At 40.8% G+C, this 23,921-nt stretch overlaps 1 protein-coding gene across 9 annotated transcripts in view; it reads left to right on the top strand.

Moving 5' to 3' along the window:
• LOC148685409 (uncharacterized) overlaps positions 1 to 23,921 on the top strand; it is an 85,157-nt gene that overhangs the window by 9,599 nt on the left and 51,637 nt on the right. For 8 of the 9 annotated variants that reach the window (XM_088672542.1, XM_088672539.1, XM_088672541.1 and 5 more), the window contains exons 7-19: positions 63 to 80; positions 914 to 928; positions 2,137 to 2,154; positions 3,620 to 3,634; positions 5,264 to 5,281; positions 6,152 to 6,178; positions 6,836 to 6,853; positions 7,634 to 7,651; positions 9,108 to 9,134; positions 9,861 to 9,878; positions 10,966 to 10,992; positions 12,023 to 12,040; positions 13,341 to 13,373. In XM_088672542.1, coding sequence (XP_088528668.1) covers positions 63 to 80; positions 914 to 928; positions 2,137 to 2,154; positions 3,620 to 3,634; positions 5,264 to 5,281; positions 6,152 to 6,178; positions 6,836 to 6,853; positions 7,634 to 7,651; positions 9,108 to 9,134; positions 9,861 to 9,878; positions 10,966 to 10,992; positions 12,023 to 12,040; positions 13,341 to 13,373 — 270 coding nt within the window. Of the gene's footprint in view, positions 1 to 62; positions 81 to 913; positions 929 to 2,136; positions 2,155 to 3,619; positions 3,635 to 5,263; positions 5,282 to 6,151; positions 6,179 to 6,835; positions 6,854 to 7,633; positions 7,652 to 9,107; positions 9,135 to 9,860; positions 9,879 to 10,965; positions 10,993 to 12,022; positions 12,041 to 13,340; positions 13,374 to 13,761; positions 13,780 to 14,433; positions 14,461 to 23,921 lie in introns of all 9 variants that reach the window. The other variant, XM_088672536.1, reaches the window with a different exon arrangement.

The raw sequence follows: 23,921 nt of genomic DNA, 5'->3' as shown, positions 1-23,921 counted from the left end.
ATATTTATCATGTTCATGTTCCTAAAACACTTTTGACTAACTTATTTCTTTATCTCCTTTAGGGCCTTACTGGTGGAAATGTGAGTATTGGAAATCCTCTATGTAATGCCTTAATGATTCACAACATCCTTCACTGGGGGAGGGGGCTTGTTTTTTATTGCAAGATTTTTCTGATTAGTTCATTGAAGTGTCCCTCAATACTGGCTGAGCTGGTCCCTGCCACAATACTGCTTTGTGATTGAAATGGCTAATGCATGTGTCATTTGCATTGGGGTTTAAGTCCTCCATGGCGGCAGTCGCGTCGCATGGCGGCCGTCGGAGGTGGTCAGCCCCGTCCAGCCTGCTGCCCCCCACCCAGCCTGCCGCCCGGGGTGACATACCCCCACCGCCACCATCTTAATACACCACTGGACATGGCCCTTACCCTTGCAAAAACAAATACGTAAACAAAAGTATTGTTTGAAGGCCTTTTACATTCTTCAAAAACAGAAAAAAACCTGTTAAGTATCTTACTTTTGATCACCTAGTTAGTGAGTCCTGGGTCTAAAACAGGCATCCCCAAACTGTGGCCCTCCAGATGTTTTGACCTACAACTCCCATGATCCCTAGCTAACAGGACCAGTGGTCAGGGATGATGGGGATTGTAGTCCAAAACATCTGGAGGGCCGAAGTTTGGGGATGCCTGGTCTAAAAAAAGGTTGAAGATACCTGATCTAGATTATGAATGCCAATGCAGCACTTTCTCTGTTATGGCCTTTCATGACACAAAGTACACTAATACTCCTGACAAAGAGATGTTTAAGCAAGATTTTCTATACCCCCACAAAGGTATTAAAGGACATTAAAACTAAGGAAACACTGCTTAAAAGAAATGTTGATTGTCTAAAAGTTGATTTCCTCCTTTCTATTTCAGGATGGTTTACTAGGCGTGAGTATTGCATATTACTTTTAAGTGGAACCTCATTACTTATCATTGTGGGTCAACAGGGGAGGAGAGGCATAGCCATTCTCTGCATACCATGATCAGACTTCTTCTTGTTTTGAAAGAGAATCTGAATTGTACATCAGATGTAATCTGCCTGCATGGTCACAGATGGAAGTTTGACATTGGCTTCAAAGTTCTACATGCAGTTACAGTGATGTCTAGGTTTACACCAGATGAAGTATAAAAAGGGCCACAAAGAATAACAGATTACATCATCTGGGGCTTCTGTAGTTGTCTCTCCAGCAACAGGCTTCCATTTGAAGAGTCCAGGCACTGATGCTTTCTAAATAGTGAAGTGATTTAATGTAGCAAGACTTATGTAGAAGAGACAGTAAAGCCCTATTACTTTGCATAAAAACAAAAAACTATTATGGATGTTATATTTGGTCACTTAGTTAAGAAGTGTCCCTCAGTTCGTAGATGCTTTTTAATGTAACTGAAGTGATCCACCGAGCCATACTAGGGTTCCATTCAAGTTGAGGGTAATTAATTGCTGTGTGAGTAGTAGAAATCAAGCCTCTCCAGACAGACTTCGAAGTGTTAACTTATTAATAAGTTGTGTCTGAGGCCTTATTTAGGGCCTTCTTGGCGGAAATGTGAGTATTGGAAATCCTCTATGTAATGCCTTAACGACCCACAACATCCTTCACTGGGGGAGTTGGCCTTGTCTTTCCTGCAAGATTTTGCCAGTCAGATCATTGAAGTGTCCCTTAGTGGAAATATTGATTTCCTCCTTTCTATCTCATAGTAATGGTTTACTAAGTGTGAGCATTTTATATTACTTTTAATTAGAGAGGGAGAAATACCTTCAACTTTTGAAGGTATTTAACACACACAAACAGAAAGAGTGAGAGAAATGAAATGTGACTGTGGCTTTAACATAAGGAGTAGTTTGTCCTGGGGCATCATCATAACAGGTGAAGGGTGAGTAGCAATGGCTGCAAAATTCAGACCAGTCAAGACTGTAGAAGTGGCCAGGTCCTGTCAATGATGCCTTCTAAATATTGAAGAAATTTGACATGAGCGAGACCTATATAGAACAGGCAGCAAGTCCACATTTGCCAGTGAAAAAGAACCGAAATATTCACTATATTTATCATGTTCATGTTCCTAAAACACTTTTGACTAACTTATTTCTTTATCTCCTTTAGGGCCTTCTTGGTGGAAATGTGAGTATTGGAAATCCTCTATGTAATGCCTTAATGATCCACAACATCCTTCACTGGGGGAGGGGGCTTGTTTTTTATTGCAAGATTTTTCTGATTAGTTCATTGAAGTGTCCCTCAATACTGGCTGAGCTGGTCCCTGCCACAATACTGCCTCGTGATTGAAATGGCTAATGCATGTGTCATTTGCATCGGGGCTGAAGTCTTCAATGGCGGCGGCAGCACCGCATGGTGGCCGTCGGAGGTGGTCAGGCCCGTCCAGCCTGCTGCCCCCCGCCAAGCCTGCTGCCCGGTGTGACACACCCCCACCCACCACCATCTTAATACAGCACTGGACATGGCCCTTACCCTTGCAAAAACAAATACGTAAACAAAAGTATTGTTTGAAGGCCTTTTACATTCTTCAAAAACAGAAAAAACCTGTTAAGTATCTTACTTTTGATCACCTAGTTAGTGAGTCCTGGGTCTAAAACAGGCATCCCCAAACTGCGGCCCTCCAGATGTTTTGACCTACAACTCCCATGATCCCTAGCTCAGTGTTTCTCAACCTTTTTTGGGCCACGGCACACTTGTTCCATGAAAAAAATCACGAGGCACACCACCATTAAAAAAGTTTTAAAAATTAACTCTGTGCCGCCCTATATTATAATTATGACTGTAAGAAACACTTGCCAAATATTGCTTTCCGGCGGGTCAGCTCTGCCGAATTCTTAAAAGATCCGGGTTTCTGATCCACCCCACCCGACCCCGTCGTCCCGTATCTTACCCTGTGCGTGTTCTCGGACTTGTGAGAGGACGATTTGGTCTTCATGCCTCCGTGAATTAGCAACAAACTACCTTTTGAATGATGGAGATTGAATATTTTAAAAGTAGCTACTTGAAGTCCGCTCGGTTTTCCAAAAAAGAGACACACGTGCGGCACTATTAGCTGGGGGCTGCCATCTTGGCTAAAGATTCTGGGATGATCCTGTCACGTGAGGCATGGGGAAAATGGAAATAATGAAAGCTGATTGGTCTGTGGAAACTAGAAGGGGCGAAGAAATAGGATGCCCAGGGAGGTGGAGTTTGCAGCTGCAAAATCGCCCTTCTCGTCGCGGCACACCAGCCAGCGTCTCGCGGCACACTAGTGTGCCGCGGAACAGCGGTTGAGAAACGCTGCCCTAGCTAACAGGACCAGTGGTCAGGGATGATGGGGATTGTAGTCCAAAACATCTGGAGGGCCGAAGTTTGGGGATGCCTGGTCTAAAAAAAGGTTGAAGATACCTGATCTAGATTATGAATGCCAATGCAGCACTTTCTCTGTTATGGCCTTTCATGACACAAAGTACACCAATACTCCTGACAAAGAGATGTTTAAGCAAGATTTTCTATACCCCCACAAAGGTATTAAAGGGCATTAAAACTAAGGAAACACTGCTTAAAAGAAATGTTGATTGTCTAAAAGTTGATTTCCTCCTTTCTATTTCAGGATGGTTTACTAGGCGTGAGTATTGCATATTACTTTTAAGTGGAACCTCATTACTTATCATTGTGGGTCAACAGGGGAGGAGAGGCATAGCCATTCTCTGCATACCATGATCAGACTTCTTGATGTTTTTAAAGAGAATCTGAATTGTACATCAGATGTAATCTGCCTGCATGGTCACAGATGGAAGTTTGACATTGGCTTCAAAGTTCTGCATGCAGTTACAGTGATGTCTAGGTTTACACCAGATGAAGTATAAAAATGGCCACAAAGAATAACAGATTACATCATCTGGGGCTTCTGTAGTTGTCTCTCCAGCAACAGGCTTCCATTTGAAGAGTCCAGGCACTGATGCTTTCTAAATAGTGAAGTGATTTAATGTAGCGAGACTTATGTAGAAGAGAAAGTAAAGCCCTATTACTTTGCATAAAAACAAAAAACTATTATGGATGTTATATTTGGTCACTTAGTTAAGAAGTGTCCCTCAGTCTTTGAAGTGTTAAATTATTCATAAGTTGTGTCAGAGACCTTATTTAGGGCCTTCTTGGTGGAAATGTGAGTATTGGAAATCCTATGTAATGCCTTAACGATCCACAACATCCTTCACTGGGGGAGTTGGCCTTGTCTTTCCTGCAAGATTTTGCCAGTGAGATCATTGAAGTGTCCCTTAGTGGAAATATTGATCTCCTCCTTTCTATCTCATAGTAATGGTTTACTAAGTGTGAGTATTTCATATTACTTTTAATTAGACTGAGGGAAATACCTTCAATCTTTGAAGGTGTTTAACACATACAAAGAGAGACATAAAATGTGACTGTGGCTTTAACATAAGGAGTATTTTGTCCTGGAGCAGCAACATAACAGGTGAAGGGTGAGTAGCAATGGCTGCAAAATGCAAAGCAGTCACAATGGTAGAAGTTGAAAAGTTGCTTTGAGAATTGCTGTTCTAATGAAACATGAAGACTCCTTGGCTGCAAAGCTCTGTCATCAGGTCCAACAAGGTTCAACAGCTCTAGGAGTTTTTTGGTAGGTTTATCAGGCTTCTTAGTTTTGCATGCTGTTACAGCGATGCCTAGGTTTACACCCGATAAAGGACCTTGTATACAGCCTACCTTCTCCCTTGCATACTCATAATAGAAGCATGGCTCAACATATTCAGAACCCCACCTTCCCTCTCCTGACATGCACAATACTGCTGCCATTTGGAGGACGCCTCTTCTCTGCCATCCCCTCATGCACTACTGCTGCGTTTGGCGAAGGTACATGGGGAATGGGGACCACATTCACATTCACAGTCCTTGAAGGGAGTTAAAACGCACACAACCCCACAAACACAAAGATAGCTGAATTGTTCCTGTGGCTTTAACACAAGGAGTAGGTTGCCCTGGACTAGCATCCTAATGGGAAAGATCAATAGCAATGGCTGCAAAATTCAGACCAGTCAAAACTGTAGAAGTTGCCAGGTCAGTAGGACGTCCAGTCAATGATGCTTTCTTAACATTAAAGACTTTTGACATAAGTGAGACGTATATAGAACAGGTAGCAAGTCCACATTTGCCAGTGAAAAACAACCAAAATATTCACTATATTTATCATGTTCATGTTCCTAAAACATGATTTACTATCTTATTTCTTTATCTTCTTTAGGGCCTTCTTGGCGGAAGTGTGAGTATTGGAAATCCTCCATGCAATGCCTTAATGATTCACAACATCCTTCACTGGGAGAGGGGGCTTTTTTAATTACAATATTTAAAAAAACTCAGGAAACATTGCTTAAAAGAGATGTTGATTTCCTCCTTTCTATTTCAGGATGGTGGTTTAGTGGACATGACTATTGCATATTACTTTTAAAAGGAACCTCATTAATTATCATTGGGGTTCAACATGTTTAGAACCTCCCCCCCCTTCCCTGTCCTGACATGCACAATACTGTTGCCGTTTGGAGGAAGCCTCTTCTCTGCCTTCCCCTCATTTACTACTGCTGGGTTTGGCGAGGGGACATGGGGAATGGGGGCCACTTTCACTGGGCCCACAGTGTGGAGAAAAGAACAGCCCTTCTTCCCCGCAATCCCTGAATGTAGTTGAAACACAAGCACACAGACACATAAACGGAGATATCTTAAATGTTTCTGTGGCTTCAAGAAAAGGAGAAATTTTGGCCTGCAGTTGCATCTGTTGGTCTCAGGAGCTTTGTTCCCCTAGATACAGTCGTGTTGGGAAGCTTTTAGTTTTAGAAGTATGAAAATGGGGTTCAGGACTCTAATCTTTGCAACTACTTTTCATAAAGCAAATATATAGTATTTTATAGGTTAATTGTGGTTGCACAGTCATAAAGTGTGCCTAATTTCCTAGAGGTGTCCCACACAAGCGGCTGTTGTGATTTAATTGTGCACAACTATTCACAAATGCTCTCAGCAGCTATGTTCCCCTTAATTCTGGGGAGCTATAGATATACTAGTGTTGGGAAGTTTGTCCAGTCTTGCTTCTTTATGTTCAAAATGATGTTTTCACATATCTTACTGTTTTCTGTTTTAGAACTTGCCTCTCCCAACTGACGTACTTGTAAGTTCTCTATATTACTAACCTTTGGGCAATGATTATCCATGTGCTTTAGAAGCACATTAAGACTTGTTCTTTAAAAAGGACTTGGAATGTCTTTTAAATATATGGTGTAGATATGATCCAATACCGTATTTTCTATGTTATGGCTACAGACCGTCCAAGTGTAACTACTTTTGAGGGACGTCCCTGATTTAGAGAAGCCATTTCAGTTCTGATTTTATCCTGGAATGTCCCTCTTTTCTTTAGGACATCCTTATTTTCATTGGACCAGTGTTGGAGGGTATGTGGCTATTGCCTGAAAGAACTATGCAAGCACTCCTATGCAGGGTTCTGCCTAAACTATGCTGGCCTGATTACAGTTCGATTAGGATACTCTGATTATCTACTGAGGAAACATTGCTTTGCCGAGTGATTGCCTACTGTTCCCATTTACCATAACAGCTGAGGAACTGAGCCCTTATGCTGTATATGTAGAAAATGGTTTTATGTTTTCATTGTACATCTTACTATATTTTGTACATTTTTATGATAACACTATATGCCACACTGGATACTTTTACTAAAAGAAGGGAGATGTGTGTTTCTGTGTGTGTTTATTAATTATACTGATTATGTTATACTGATTATGTTAAATTGGATTCTTGCTTTCTATTTTAGAATGGCCTGCCAGTGTCTGTGAGTATTATACATTACTTACCTTTAGGCTTCTTTGAGCTTAGTGATATCCAAAACATTTCTTTTTTCCTTTTTAACTATAAGAGAAAAACACCACTAATTGGCTCTTCCTTTTAGAAGTATGAAAATTTGGTTCAGGGCCCTAATCTTTGCAAGTACTATTAGTAAGCAATCATGTTATACCAGGCATCCCCAAACTGCGGCCCTCCAGATGTTTTGGCCTACAACTCCCATGATCCTTAGCTAACCGGACCAGTGGTCAGGGATGATGGGAATTGTAGTCCAAAACATCTGGAGGGCCGAAGTTTGGGGATGCCTGTGTTATACCGTATTTTTCCATGTATAAGACAACCTTTTTTGACCCAAAAATGAGGTTCAAAATTTAGAGTTGTCTTATACACAGGTAGTGCTGAGGAGGGACGTGAGAATGGTTTTTTGGCCTGAGCCCGGGATTGTAAGTGGCCATTGCAAGTGACGTGAGGGGTTGTGTACTGCGTTCTGGTGGGTGAGAGATTTTTGGCATCCCCCCCCCCAGAAAAATTCCTCTACAGTATATTCATTGTGATCATGCAGTCGAGAAGTGTCCCTTTGTTCATAGCAGTGTCCCACAGAAGTGGCTGTTGTGATTTAACTGTGCTCAACTGTTCATATGTGCTCTCAGGAGCTTTGTTTCCCTTAAATTTGGAGATCCGCAGATATAGTAGTGTTCGGAAGCATGCCCAGATTTGCTTATTTTGTCCCAAATGATGTTTTCACAAAACACACTGTTTTCTATTTTAGGCCCTGTCTGGACTTTCTGTAAGTATTTTATTACTTTTCTTGGACATCTATTAACTTTAGGGAGATTTGAAAAGCTACCCCCCCCCCCAAAAAAACCCCAGAGACCACTTCCTTGCTCTTAATCTTGGTGCTTCAGAGACAAATGATCAAAGTGATATGCTATTTGATACATATTTTTGATAGATTGTTAACTGTGCCTATATTACGGGTAACAATGAGGCACTTTTCAGTATAATGTGAGCAGATACTGCTGCCTCCAGGAACTGCAGTTTGGAGGACAGCCTGGGGAGACAGAATTCTAGATTTCTAGGGGGAATTGTGGGCTCTTCAATTTCACCTTAATGTATATGGGGTCTAAGTGCACATCAATGGGAACTCGGGTTTCTTTCTTGTACAGGTAACTCACAACTTTACTTGTGCACATTCAGCTTTACACACTTGGCGATAAGTAAATATATAAAGGGGTGGGCAGCAGTGCCCCAGGTGCAGGCTACATAAATGGGCATTGGCAGATACAAGGGAAGCCCACCGTAGGCTCCGCCCCTTGGAACAGCCCAAGTCCCAGCCTGCATCACCATTCGCCAAAGCAGGGTGCAGGCTAGGATCCGGTTCCTGATAGGCAGTGGGGGCGTATACCCCCATGGTCTATCAGGAAAGGCACTGAAGGTCGAGTTCCCTCCCCCAGTGATGCCTCTGCCTTTACTAAGTGTGAGTATTTTATATTACTTTTAATTCAAGAGAGGGAAATACCTTCAATCTTTGAAAGTATTTAACACAGAGAAACAGAGAGAGATTAAATGTGACTGTGGCTTTAACATAAGGAGTAGTTTGTCCTCCACCCCCCTTCCCTGTCCTGACATGCACAATACTGTTGCCGTTTGGAGGAAGCCTCTTCTCTGCCCTCCCCTCATTTACTACTGCTGGGTTTGGCGAAGGGACATGGGGAATGGAGGCCACTTTCACTGGGCCCACAGTGTGGTGAAAAGAACAGCCCTTCTTTCCCACAATCCCTGAATGTAGTTGAAACACAAGCACACAGACACATAAACAGAGATATATTAAATGTTTCTGTGGCTTTAACAAAAGGAGCAATTTTGGCCTGCAGTTGCATCTGTTGGTCTCAGGAGCTTCGTTCCCCTAGATACAGTCATGTTGGGAAGCTCTTCATTTTAGAAGCATGAAAATGGGGTTCAGAACTCTAATCTTTGCAACTACTTTTCAAAAAGCAAATATATAGTATTTTATAGGTTAATTGTGGTTGCACAGTCCTAAAGTGTGCCTAATTTCCTAGAGGTGTCCCACACAAGTGGCTTTTGTGATTTAATTGTGCACAACTATTCACAAATGCTCCCAGCAGCTATGTTCCCCTTAATTCTGGGGAGCTATAGATATACTAGTGTTGGGAAGTTTGTCCAGTCTTGCTTCTTTATGTTCAAAATGATGTTTTCACATATCTTACTGTTTTCTGTTTTAGAACTTGCCTCTCCCAACTGACGTACTTGTAAGTTCTCTATATTACTAACCTTTGGGCAATGATTATCCATGTGCTTTAGAAGCACATTAAGACTTGTTCTTTAAAAGCACTTGGAATGTCTTTTAAATATATGGTATAGATATGACCCAATACCATATTTTCTATGTTAGGGCTACAGACCGTCCAAGTGTAACTTCTTTTGAGGGACATCCCTGATTTAGAGAAGCCATTTCAGTTCTGATTTTATCCTGGAATGTCCCTCTTTTCTTTAGGACATCCTTATTTTCATTGGACCAGTTTTGGAGGGTATGGAGATATCTGACCCCAAGCCGTCTGAAGGCAATCCTATAGAGGAATTTTTTCTTAATGTTTCATGTTTTTAATATATGTTCGAAGCTGCCCAGAATGGCTGGGCAACCCAGTACAATGTGTGGGGTATAAATAGCAAGATAATCATTATGTAACGAGACCTCCTTATTTTCATTGAAGAAATGTTGGAGGTTATGTGGCTATTGCCTGAAAGAACTACGCAAGCACTCCTATGCAGGGTTCTGCCTAAACTATGCTGGCCTGATTACAGTTCGATTTAGGATACTCTGATTATCTACTAAGGAAACATTGCTTTGCCGGGTGATTGCCTACTGTTCCCATTTACCATAACAATACTAATAGAAGGGAGATGTGTGTTTATGTGTGTGTTTATTTATTAATTATACTGATTATGTTAAAATGGATTATTGCTTTCTATTTTAGAGTGGCCTGCCAGTGGCTGTGAGTATTAGACATTACTTACCTTTAGGCTTATTTAAGCTTAGCTTAGTGGTATTCGAAGAGTTTCTTTTTAATTGTTTAAATAGAAAAAAAAGACCACTTGCGTGTTTTTTGCAGATAAAGTCGCTCGGATTCGGGAAGAGGTAGACTCCACCGTGGGAGCAGGGTCGGGGCGAGGGAATGCTAGAGTCCTGTCTCATCAAATTGCATGGGATCAATTACAATCTGTTACCTCTGAGGATGTGGACAGGCTGCTTGGACGAGTGAAACCAACCCCCTGTCTCCTTGATCCTTGCCCATCCTGGCTTATAAAAGCTAGCCAGGAAGGGCTGGGCAATGGGCTTTACAGGGTGGTGAATGCTTCTCTCTGTGAGGGAGCCTTCCCACACATGCTGTAAGAGACAGTTATTAAACCGCTTCTTAAAAAAACATCTTTAGATGTGGCCAATATGGCCAACTATCGCCCAGTCTCAAATCTTCCATTCTTGGGCAAGGTGATTGAGCGGGTGGTTGCTGAACAACTCCAGGTACGCCTGGAAGAAGCAGACCATTTGGATCCCTTCCAGTCGGGATTCACGCCTCATCATGGGACTGAAACTGCCTTGGTCGCACTACTCACACTGGTCGATGATCTCTGGCGGGCTAGGGACAAAGGTGCCAAACTGGGTACTTTTACTAAAAGAAGGGAGATGTGTGTTTCTGTGTGTGATGCAAACCGTTAGTGATGCAAACCAGAGCCAGGCCTTGTCTGAAGTCCAAAGTGAGATTCAGATGTCTTCCTGCCCCAGTGCCCCCATAAGGCCGATCAGTCCAGGGTCTAAAATTGTCTTACTGTGTATAACCACAGACTGGATTCTGTTCCTGTCCTTTTGCTTTGGGAAACTGACTTCCTTGGCATCCTCTCTTAATTTGTATCCAAATACACAAGGATTTTTGAGAAAGGTCTGGACTTGAACCAGGCATCCCCTCAAAAGAGAACACATTTTAATTGAAGACTGTCTGTTGACAGTTATCTGTTTTCAAAGGCAGTCATCTGTAATGTACGGCACCTGAAAGCCTAATAAGTTCAATTTGTTTTTCAATTTAGAATGTTGGCGTGCCCGGCGTACTAGGCGTGAGTATTGTGGAACTTTTGTGCATTTATTATATAGTATGTAGTGAGAAGGTGGGAGGGAGGCAAAGAGGAAGTTCTTCTCTGCCTCAGAATATGATCACAGCCAGAGAAGAATATGATAAACAATCGATTCTTCTGTTCTAAGCAGCCTACTATAGAAGGAACCATTCGCAGCTGAATTATCTCTTATTTCTGTAGTAGTGTTGGATTATGTTGTGTATTAGATTTGGTCCACATTTTCAGAAATACTATCTTGAAGAGTTTGGTACTATAGCAACAGGGTTATTCAGTTTCCCCCCAGAGTTTCAGGTGACTCTTTGGATCTTAATATGCAGCATATGAAAATATGAGGAAATGCTGCCTGTTGGTAAAAGTAAAATAATATGCTATTTGATAGATATTTTTTGATAGATAACCATGCATATATTATGGATAACAATGAGACAGGTTTCAGCATAATGTGAGCAGATAGTGCTGCCTCCGGAAACTGCAGCTTGCAGACCGCCAGAAATCTGGATTTCTAGTGGGAATTGAGGACTTCTATAGCATCTTAATGTACATGGGCTGCTAAGTGCACATCAGTGGGAACTCAAGTTTCTTTCTCATACTGGTAACTCATAACTTGTGAACATTCAGCTTTACTTACTTGGCAAAATGTAAATAAATAAGGGGTGGAGGGTTTTTTTTGGGGGGGGGACTTTGGCAGCCCCACCTTGGGAGAGTGTTTGGAGGTGGCAGGGAGAATGTGTTTTGATTATACAAAATTTTGGCTTTATGCGTTGTCCCTGGAACATAACCCTCATGTATGTTGACAGTTGGTTGTAATATAGAGCTTTGAACAGAAACAGAAGCGAATATAATGTGCTTCTCCTGTAATATACTCAGTAATGGGATGTGAGTAGAAATAAATAACAATCTCATCTTTTCTGTATTTTCTTTGAATATATTTGATGATAATATATATGAAAAACTAAAAAGCAAAAACCTAAAAAAAAACCACTATTGTTTCCCTTTGTAAAAACAACAACAGAGGAAGAAGAGATCTCCAGTAAGTATCCAATCCTCATTGTGACTTTTCAATTGAAATGTTTATTTATTTATTTTGTAAAATTTGTTGTGTGGTAGTTTCCTGATGGATTCTGGGAATCAGAAACTAACTGAAAAAGCCCCTGAATCGGTAGAATTCATTCTGGGCCCAGTCATTATACTGTTCTTTGGGGAGGTGTTTTTGGGGAGGTGTTTTTGGGGGGTAGTGGGGTCCTGTACTTTGGAAAAATTTTTATACTGGAACAAATCAATATTTTGAATGGAGGCTGGAAAGAAATTCTAGTTATTTCCTGAAAGAGACCTTTCAAATGTTATGTCCCTCTCCTATCCCTTTGTCCCTGTGAGTTGGTTTGTCTGCTAACCACCAGCAATGACAGGCTTTGGGAGAAATATCACTTATCTAGTAGTGAAATATACACTTAAACTTTGTTGGGTTTAGTTGATGCCCAAGAGATGGAACTCTTCCTTGAGTGAGTTCCATAACCTGAGCACAGCCATCCAAGCTCACCATGCACACCACAGTGGGTGATGGATATTCACATGCCTTTCTGTGTGCTCCACCCCAGCAGAAAAGAAAGATATGAAGAACAGGGGTAGGGATGTAGATATTTGCTTAGATGTCAAAAATAAATTAAAATGAAGCACCAGGGGGAACAGGGCCATCTTAAGCATATCCGGCGCCGTGGTGCAAAGATCCCTTTCCCATAGTTGTCGACCTTTTTTTAGGGGGGAGAACCCAGGGCCGGATCATTTTTTAGGGAGCTGACAGCATGTTTACACTTTATCTCTGCTTGGGAAAAGAAAACAGGAAACATAAACAAACCTTAGTCAGTAAAGCATGAGACTCTTAATCTGAGGGTTGTGGTTTCAAGCCCCATGTTGGACAAAGGATTCCTGCATTGCAGGGGGTTGGACTAGATGACCCTGGTGGTTCCCTTCCAACTCTGTGAATGGTTCTGTTACTCTGTTGTATCTGAAGGGCTGTTCACAGGGAAGATGGAACAAACTTGTTTTGTGATAGATGCTTGTGCTGTGATTCCTGCACTGGAGGGGGTTGGTCTAGAGGACCCTCGGGGGTCCCTTCCATCCGTCCAGTTCTGTGATACTATGATTAAAATACTCCAAGAAATAAATAAACGGGCTTCTCTCCTCGCTTGGGTGCTGCCTTAACCATTTAATTTTTTGCTTCTGGGGGGGCAGCTGCCCCCTTGCCCCGTGCTGGGTACGCCCCTGAACTCTTTCTCTCTCTATATGCTTGTGGGGAGTTGATCTCCTTGGCATCCTCTTTTTCTTCTGTTCAGAACATTGTTGTACTGGAAGTGAAAATCCAGAAGGTTTGTTTTTAAGAAAAATTAGGGAAGCAGAATCTGGCTGGCAAATAGTATACCCAAATGAACACCCCCATGATTTTTCTGAAAAAGGTTTTCAGATTTTCCGCATTATACCCCACCTGCACTATTTCCTTCTCTTTGCAATTTGGTCGGCCTCCTCTCCTTTGTTACGGAATTGCCCTGTAAAGAAAAAATGACTAACATGGAGGCAGCTGTGAAGCACACGAGACTGAATCAGTTCAGATCGCTTTCCCTCCCTCTCCCGATGTTTCCCTGATGAAAAGGGGAACCCATATCTGAGGATCTAAATATGTGTTACATGACATTTCGACATGTTAAGCAGTTAAGAGGACATGACAGACTAACAAGTTGAATTTCCTTTTCAATTTAGCTTCTGGAAGCTGTTAATGTGAGTATTGAGAAATCTTCATGCCCTATGAATTGTAGTGGGAGGGAGAAGGTCTTCTGTTGCTCAGAGGATGATCCCACTGAGGGGAAAATTCACTACACTGTAATGCTTTCCATTTGTGAAAGGCAGGCATTATAACTCAATGAAGTTTGAATTCCAAACCAAGGAATTATAGAACTTAGGCTCATCAATAACTGATATCATCCTCCTGGTTGGCAACCAGTATAGCAGAATGTCCAAGCAATTTCATGAAAATATTTTCAAATTTTACATAATTTACTTTCTTCTTCTTTTTACAAATTTTTACAAATTTTCCAGTATTACTTTGTCTTTGCATGTTGAACTGTCTACTGTTCTTTATCTGCTCTTCTAACCTGTATGGAAAAGGAGAGTGAATTGCACACCAAATTTATAAACCTGGTTATTAGAGAGGCCTTCCTTCCATAACTCAGGAAATAAAATTGGCTAAAATGAATGCAGCTGTTCAGCATGTGAGAGTGAATCAGTTTCCTTTGGTTTGCCTGTAAATTCTCATTTTCCTACATGAAGTGGGGAAATCTCTGACTGAGGATAAGACTATGTTGTGTGGCATACTTGTGACTGGATCTCCCACAATGCCATTTGCTAATCAGTCCAATTTGTTGTTCAATTTAGGGTCTTGGTGTTTCTGAATTAGTGGATGTGAGTATTGTGGAACTTTTATGTATTTATTGTATGGTCGGCAGTGAAGGTGGGAAAGAGGGAGGGCTTTTGTGCCTCAAAATATAATTTCACTGCCAGGGGATAAAATGAGGAACAATTTGTTCTCCAGTTCTACTATAAGTAGTTTACTGTAGAAGGAACCTTTGTTTTTCTGAGTTATCTATTTTCTTCATAGTAGTGTTCGATCCTTGTGTGGCTAGATTCAGTCTACATTTCCAGAAATAATATATTGAAAAGTTTGGTACAAAAAACCAAGCTTGATCACATTTTTCTTAGAGTTCCTGGTATCTCTTTGGATCTTATTACATAGTTCTTGAAAATATGAGAAAATGCTCCCTTTTGAATGCTGAGGCACTTCAGTGATGAATGGTTGAGCTGTTGAGTAAAGACTAGATAATAAATTAAATTTTAGGCTGATCCAGGATTTTAGATTGCTTTATTTAACCCCCCCCAATCCTGGGCTCTGTTTACATGCCCTTTTGGGGGGCAGCTGATCGCCTGTGTCATAGGCATCCTCTTCTCTTCAGAAACTTTTTGTACTGGAAATGAAAATCTAGGGTTTTTAATAAAGGTGTTTTTTAAGGAAAGGTCCGTAAGCAGGAGCTGGCAGGTAACTAGTATAGCTGAACCTTCAGGCAGTTTCATGAAAACACTTTCAAATTTTTCATGTTATGCCCCATCTCCACTAATACTTTATCTTTGCATGTTGGACAGTCAACTCTCCACCTCCTATTCTAACCCTAATGGAAGAGGAGAGTGAATTTCATACCAAATTTATAAACCTGGTTATCAGAGAAGCCTTCCTTCCTTTCAGGAAAGTATGGAATAACTCAGGAAATAAAATTGGCTAAAATGAATGCAGCTGTTCAGCATGTGAGAGTGAATCAGTTTCCTTTGGTTTGCCTGTAAATTCTCATTTTCCTACATGAAGTGGGGAAATCTCTGACTGAGGATAAGACTATGTTGTGTGGCATACTTGTGACTGGATCTCCCACAGTGCCATTTGCTAATCAGTCCAATTTGTTGTTCAATTTAGAATCTTGGTGTTTCTGATGTAGTGGATGTGAGTATTGTGGAACTTTTATGTATTTATTGTATGGTCGGCAGTGAAGGTGGGAAAGAGGGAGGGCTTTTGTGCCTCAAAATATAATATCAATGCCAGGGGATAAAATGATGAACAATCTGTTCTCCAGTTCAAAGTAGCTTACTATAGAAGGAACCTTTCTTTGACTGAACTCCTGCTTGAGAATATGAGGATGAAACTATGTGTTAGGTGGCATACCTGGGACTGGATATTTCACCGTACCATTTGCGGACTAGTATGGAATTACCCAGGAAAGGAGATTGGCTAAAATGAAGACATGTGAGACTGCCTTTAGATCCGTTTGCTTATTTATTGTGATCTTTCCCTCAGGAAAAGGTCCTGCCTGAGGATGAAACTATGTGCTATGCACCATTTCAGTGTCTCTATCTCCCACCATGCCATTTTCCACTGTAGGCTTTGAAACATCAAATATCCATATAGCTTCATTTCATGCTATGATATGATCCTCCATATGTGCAAGAACTAGAAAGAGGGGGAAAAACAGGAGGCCCCTGCAAGTCTCCCTTCTTCAATTTCTGTATCCGTAAACTGGACTTTGGCAAGAATACCTTTACATAGAGTTCTGTGTACTCGTGGCTCTTCTGAAAAGACAATTGTCCTTTGTAAAGTAGCACAAATTATAAGGTGTCCAAATAAAATGAATGTCTCATAAATTCTATTTGCTTTTCTATTTAGAAACTTGATGTGGAAGAAATGTTGAAAGTGAGTATTGTGAAACCTTTGTGTGATTACTATATGGTCAGTAGTAGTAATCTGAGAGGAAGGGAGGGAAGGAAGGAGGACTTTCCAAGCAAGGTCATACAAATATTCCCAATTTTTACATGTATGCCCCTTCTCCACTATTACTTTGTCTTTGCAAGTTGCTCTCCTTTATCTGCTCTTCTAACCTTAATGAATGGGAGAGTGAACTTCACACCAAATTTATCAGCCTGGCTGTTAGAGAGGGATGCTCCTATCCAGAAGGTATGGAATAATTCAAGAAAGGAAATTGGCAAAAATGAAGGCAACTGTAAAACGCATGAGACTGAATCAGTTTCCGTTGGTTTGCCTTTATATTCTGATCTTTGCGACATGAAATGGTAGAATTCCTGCTTGAGAATGAAACTATGTGTTAGGTGGAATACCTGGGACTGGATACAGTGGTACCTCGACTTACGAATGGGGGTAATGGCCGCACGCTCACAAATGTCTCGATTTCTGAAAGGAAACCGCGGCGGTTTTAGAAAGGGATTTTTCGAGTTACGAATTTTTAGATAGGGTTGCTTCGACTTACAAATTATTCCGTTTCCAAAGCATTCCTATGGGAAATCGCGCTTACAATGGCGTTTTTCAACTTACAAAATTTTCAAAGGTGCCTTCGGAACGGATTTAATTCGTGAGTCAAGGCACCACTGTATTTCACCATACCATTTGCTAATCAGTTTGATTTGCTTTTCTGTTTAGGGTCTTGATGTGAATGCAGCCATGAATGTATTGTGATTCTTGAGTGTGTTCCCTATATGATGTATAGCAGAAAAGTGGAAGGGAGATGGGGAGGAAAGGAAAATTTATTCTCTGTCACAATATATAACTTCAGCCAGGGAAGAATTCACAGAGCTAAAATGCTTGCCCTTTCCTAAAGCCGGGAATTTTTAATGCATTTGGATATAATCTGCAGGTCTTATTTTTTTACATTTCTGTATCCTTAAATACTGAACTTTGGCCAGACACTAATATCTAATAAATTCAATTTGCTTTTCTATTTAGAACGTTGATTTGCCAAAGAAGGTGGAAGTGAGTACTGTGAAACCTTAGTGTGTTTACTATATGGTTTGTTGCAGTAAAATGGGAGGAAGGGAGAGAAGGAAGGAGGAACTCTTCCGTGACTCAGAGGATGACGCAAACCATTGAATAACTCATTAGGCAATAATGTTTGCTATTTGGCTGGCAACTAATATTATATACCAGCCCTCTTTTCTAGAAGGTATGGAATAATTCAAGAAAGGAAGTTGGCTAAAATCCTGGACTTTGGCCAAACATTCTCTCAAACAGAGGACACTTTTACACAGTAGACTGTGTGCTGATGGTTCTTCAGAATAAACAATTGTCCTCTGTCAAGTATTGCAAAATATATGTCATGCAAAGAACATGAAAGCCTAATATGTTCAATTTGCTTTTCATTGTAGGTTGCGCAGGGACTGTTGAAAGTGAGTATTGTGAAAGCTTTCTATGGTTATTATATGGGTTGTAGTGAGAAAGTTCAATTTATTTCCATTTAGGGTGCTGTTGATAAAGTGAATGTTTGCATTGTGAACCATTGTTTTGTCTACATAGTCCATAATGGGAAAGTGGGAGGAAGGCAGGAAGAAACGAGTAGGTCCCCCCCCCAATAGAATCCGAGTCAGGGAAGACCAGACAGAGTTAATATGATTGCCCTTTCTTAAAGCTAGGCGATTGTCAAAGCATTTGATCATCATTTGCTGCCCCCCTACATTCATTGCTATCATTAAGGAAATTAAAGCTGGGGTGTCTCATTGTAGATCTCCCCAAGCAGTGTTTTATATGTAACTGGACTTGGATTGATCTCCTTTCATATAGAGAGCACTTTTAAATAGCTGACAACCCTTCAAAGTAGATGACTGTCCTCTATATAGGTTGGACACCTGACATAGTGTTAAGAGTATATAAAGGCTCAAGTAATTCCATTTGCTTTTCAATTTAGGATCCTCAGGTGGTTGGGGCACTGAAAGTGAGTATTTTGAAATCCTTCTGTATATCCTATATGGTCTGTTTTGTTTGAACCTCCCGTTGCAAAATGCAATTCTAGGTCCATCCAGAGTCTAAAATTGCCTTTCTAAATACCCGCAGCCTAGGCACTGTCTGTATATCTTTGTTTTGGGAACCTGTTTCCTGTATTCTTCAGAAAATAGTTTTATCCTGAAAATAAGAATGTAGGCTTTTAAGAGAGGCTTTTAAGGAAAGGTCTGTAAGCAGGAGTTGGCTGCCAACAGTATAGCCGAACTTCCAAACAATATCATGATTTTTTTTTCAGATTTTCCTTGTATACTCCAACTCCACTATTATTTTGTCCTTGCAAGTTGAAATGTCTGCTCTGTTATCTGCTCTTCTAATCCTCATAGAAAAGGATAGTGAACTCTACACCAAATCTACCAGTCTGGCTGTTAGAGAGGGACCCACCTTTAGGGATGTTATAGAATTACCATGGGAAGCCAAGTTGCTAAAATGATGTCTTCTTCTTCTTTGGTGATCTCTCGTAGCCGAGTAAGATTGTCTTCGATAAACACGGTTTTAACAATGAGTCTGTAAGTGACTGTGGATGCCAATTCTGGATCCACACGTCCTTCTACTGTTGGGACATTGGTGTCTGGGCGGGAGTTGATCACGGTGTGGATTTGCCAAGCATGCCTTCCTCTTAGCACGTTTCTCCCTTGCGTCTTGAGTTTGATTGTCTTGAAAGCCCATGACACTTTTGGTAAAGGCTGTTCTCCAACTGGAGCGCTCGCAGGCCAGTGTTTCCCAGTTGTCAGTGTTTATAGTACATTTTTAAAGATTTTCTTTGAGACAGTCTTTAAACGTCTTTTGTTGACCACCAGCATTACACTTTCCATTTTTAAGTTTGGAGTAGAGTACAGTAGTTGCTTTGGAAGACGATCAACAGGCATCCACACAACACGACCAGTCCAGCGAAGCGGATGTTGATGAATCATTGCTTCAACACTGGTGATCTTTGCTTCTTGCAGTACACTGATATTAAAAAAATTCCTTCAGTAGCACCTTAAAGACCAACTAAGTTTATATTTTGGTATGAGCTTTCGTGTGCATGCACACGAAAGCTCATACCAAAATATAAACTTAGTTGGTCTTTAAGGTGCTACTGAAGGAATTTTTTTATTTTGCTTCGACTCAGACCAACACGGCTACCTACCTGTAACTACACTGATATTAGTTCGCCTGTCTTCCCAAGTGATGTGTAAAAATTTTTGGAGACACTGCAGTGATACAGGACATGAGCCTGAATCAGTTCTGATTCGTTTGCCTGTATATTCTGATCTTTCCTACATGAAAATGAGGAATCCTTGTCTGTGGATGGAATTTGGTCATTCCATGTCAAGTGATCCAACTTTTTTACTTCATGTCATCCAATTTTGTTAATATTTTGTACACTTGTTGAATGATCCAAACTAAGTTAAAGCTAAAATTTTAATTTTTCATCTCAGTCCATTTGTGAGTTATGAGGTTTTGAAATTTTGAAAACATGACAATTTTGGCCTTGCCAAACTACACAAACACCTAAAAAGTTCAGCCCAGAATTGAGATACATCAAAACTAAAAGAGCCAGCGTGGTGTAGTGGTTAAGAGCGGTAGTCTCGTAATCTGGGAAACCAAGTTTGTGTCTCCGCTCCTCCACATGCAGCTGCTGGGTGACCTTGGTCTAGTCACACTTCTCTGAAGTCTCTCAGCCCCACCCACCTCACAGAGTGTTTGTTGTGGGGGAGGTAGGGAAAGGAGATTGTTAGCCACTTTGAGACTCCTTCGGGTAGTGATAAGGTGGGATATCAAATCCAAACTCTTCTAAAACCACCAATCTCTTCAGAACACCATGGGTTTTAAACATATGCTATGTCATATGATGTACTTACTTTAGAGTTTCAATTTAATTTACAAATTCTAATATTTTAAAAAGTGATTAAAATTATTATGATTACAAATTTCCAAAAATGTTTTTATTTAATATTTCTAAGAGCTGCTTGCAAACTTTCATCTTGGGATCTCAATGGGATCACATTAGAAATATATATTTTGTACGTACATATCCACCTTATGGGGTTCTATTTAGGATAAATGGGTCTTCTTGGAGTAAAATATAACAGAATAAACAAGACCTCAAACTATAATACCATTTCCTTCAGGCATTTCTTTAGAAAGTTTTTCATGTAAAAGATATCTGAAAAACTAGTCAGGGTTTTCTTTTAAAAATGTGTTTCAAAGCCGAATGATAGCTTGCTGTTGCATGATAGAATTAATGCTTTGAAAGAATTCTTGTTAGTACTTGATATGTTAATGATCCAACTATGTGTTATATGTCATATCTGTGAATGGATCTCCCATACCATTTGCTAATCCATTTAATCTGCTTTTTGATTTAGGGTGTTGACGTGACTGGAGTCTTGGCAGTGAGTATTGTGATTTTTTTGTTTTTGTTTTGTATTTCCTATATGGTTTGTAGTGGGAAAATGCTTACCCTTTCCAAAGCCAGGAATTCTTAAAGATTATATTTTAGGTATGATCTGCTGTGCCCTACAGGTCTCTTGTCTTACATTACTTTATCCTTAAACTGGACTTTGGCCACATACTGTCTCAGAGGACAGTTTTACATAGTGGACTGTGTACTGATGGTTCTTCAGAATGGACAACTCTGCTCTGTCAAGTGTTGCAGATTATAAGGGGTGCAAACAACCTGAAAGCCTAACAAGTTTAATTTTTTTTCTTTCACTGTAGGGTTTGAAACAAAAATTGAACGTGAGTATTGTGAAGCCTTTGTATGATTATTATATTGTATGTAGTCCACATTTCCAGAAATACTACCTTTAAGTGTTTGGTACTAAAGCAATAGGGTTACTCACAGTTTCCCCCAGAGTTTCAGGTGTCTCTTGGGATCTTAGTAGGCCACTCCCCTTCCCTGGGGGGGCGGGGTTGCGGACAAGCCCCAAGCTCTCATTGTGTTCACCGGGGGTGTGGCAGTGCTCCCGCATCATGGGGGAGTCGTGGCCGTGTCACACACCCCCGGCCAACCTATCCAGTTGGCCAGGTGGGCGTGGCTTACAGCATTTAAGCAGCCACACGGCAGGGTTGTTCTCCATTCGTGTTAGGGAAAAGTTAATCTCTGTCACAATATATAACCTCAGCCAGGGAAGAATTGATGGAGCTAAAATGCTTGCCCTTTCCAAAGCCAGGAATTCTTAAAGATTATATTTTAGATATTATCTGCTGCGCCCTGCCGATCTCCGTTCTTACATTTCTGTATCCTTAAACTGGACTTTGGCCACATATTCTCTCAGAGGACACTTTTACATAGTGGACTGTGTACTCATTGTTCTTCAGAATAGACAATTGTGCTCTGTCAAGTATTGCAAATTATAAGGGGTGCAAACAACAGGGTGTGCAAGGTTTATCGAGCATGAGTGTTATGAAGCCTTTGTATGATTATTATATCGTATGTGGAAAGCAGGAAGGGAAGGAAGGAGGTGGTCAGAGGATGATCCCAGCAATGGAAGAACTCATTGGGCTATGATCTTGCCATTTGTTACAGGCAGGCAAGTTTTGAAACCCAAGCGGAGAATTATAAAATTTAGCACAAAAACATAGGAAGTTCAATTTGTTATTTCCATTTAGTTCTTCTCTTTTTCAAAATATGATCCAAGCCAGGGAAGAAGGGACAGAGTTAATATGATTGCCATTTCTTAAAGGTAGGCATTTGTGAAGAGCATTTGATATCATTTGCTGCTCCCCTACATTCGGTACTGACATTAAGGAAATAAAAGCTGGGATGTCTTATTGTAGGTCTCTCCAAGCAAAGTGTAATATGTAACTGGACTTGGATTGACATCCCTTCATATCTCTCAGGAGCCTCCCACAGCCTTCCAGAGGTCACACACAGCCTTCCCAGAGTCTGGTTCCATGGGGCCTTCCTCACTTTGCATGGTTTTGCCTTTGTACGTAAACCCCCGAAACATGAAACCCATGTGAATTGCAGATCTACTGTATATTGTCACTTCCTATGACAATCTTGGGTTTCCTGTTGGTGTAAAGCTTTTGTGAACATTGAAGTGTGAATGCCACATGAATAATTGGAGTATCTGAATTCTCCTAGTGCTCTATCTCTTGAACCCCATGTAATTTGGGTTGTATTAAAATGTTCATATCTCACATATCCATCCTAAGAATAGGTCCCTTAGTATTGCTAGGAGCCATAATAAAAGCAAGAATCTGTGAAGCAAAGGAAGCATATGAAACAAAACAACAGCAGCAATAAGAAACATGGAAGACATACGGTAGTAACTTATCTCTTCCTGTAATGTACATTGAAACAAAGACTGGGCATAACCACCAAAAAGGCCCTTTCTTTCACACTCACCAACAACAACACAGTTAGTGATGCAAACCGTTAGTGATGCAAACCAGAGCCAGGCCTTTTCTGAAGTCCAAAGTGAGATTCAGATGTCTTCCAGCCCCAGTGCCCCCATAAGGCCGATCAGTCCAGGGTCTAAAATTGTCTTACTGTGTATAACCACAGACTGGATTCTGTTCCTGTCCTTTTGCTTTGGGAAACTGATTTCCTTGGCATCCTCTCTTAATTTGTATCCAAATACACAAGGATTTTTGAGAAAGGTCTGGACTTGGACCAGGCATCCCCTCAAAAGAGAACACATTTTAATTGAAGACTGTCTGTTGACAGTTATCTGTTTTCAAAGGCAGTCATCTGTAATGTACGGCACCTGAAAGCCTAATAAGTTCAATTTGTTTTTCAATTTAGAAACTTGGCGTGCCCAGCGTACTAGGCGTGAGTATTGTGGAACTTTTGTGCATTTATTATTTAGTATGTAGTGAAAAGGTGGGAGGGAGGCAAGGAGGAAGTTCTTCTCTGCCTCAGAATATGATCGCAGCCAGAGAAGGATATGATAAGCAATCAGTTCTTCTGTTCTAAGCAGCCTGCTATAGAAGGAACCCTTTGCAGCTGAATTATCTCTTATTTTTGTAGTAGTGTTGGATTATGTTGTGTATTAGATTTGGTCCACATTTCCAGAAATACTATCTTGAAGAGTTTGGTACTATAGCAACAGGGTTATTCAGTTTCCCCCCAGAGTTTCAGGTGTCTTTTGGATCTTAATATGCAGCATATGAAAATATGAGGAAATGCTGCCTGTTGGTAAAAGTAAAATAATATGCGATTTGATACATATTTTTTGATAGATAACCATGCATATATTATGGATAACAATGAGACAGTTTTCAGCATAATGTGAGCAGATAGTGCTGCCTCCGGAAACTGCAGCTTGCAGACCGCCAGAAATCTGGATTTCTAGTGGGAATTGAGGACTTCTATAGCATCTTAATGTACATTGGGTGCTAAGTGCACATCAGTGGGAACTCAAGTTTCTTTCTCATACTGGTAACTCATAACTTGTGAACATTCAGCTTTACTCACTTGGCAAAACGTAAATAAATAAGGGGGGCGGACATTTGAGGGGGCAAACTTTGCTAACCCCACCTTGGGAGAGTGTTTGGATGTGGCAGGGAGAATGTGTTTTGATTATACAAAATTTTGGTTCATGCG

The sequence above is a fragment of the Zootoca vivipara genome, chromosome 6 (genome assembly GCF_965207765.1).
Source record: "Zootoca vivipara chromosome 6, rZooViv2.hap1.1, whole genome shotgun sequence".
NCBI lineage: Eukaryota > Metazoa > Chordata > Lepidosauria > Squamata > Lacertidae > Zootoca > Zootoca vivipara.
The sequence above is the reverse complement of the archived record's forward strand: the minus strand, read 5'-3'. Positions and strand labels throughout refer to the sequence as shown.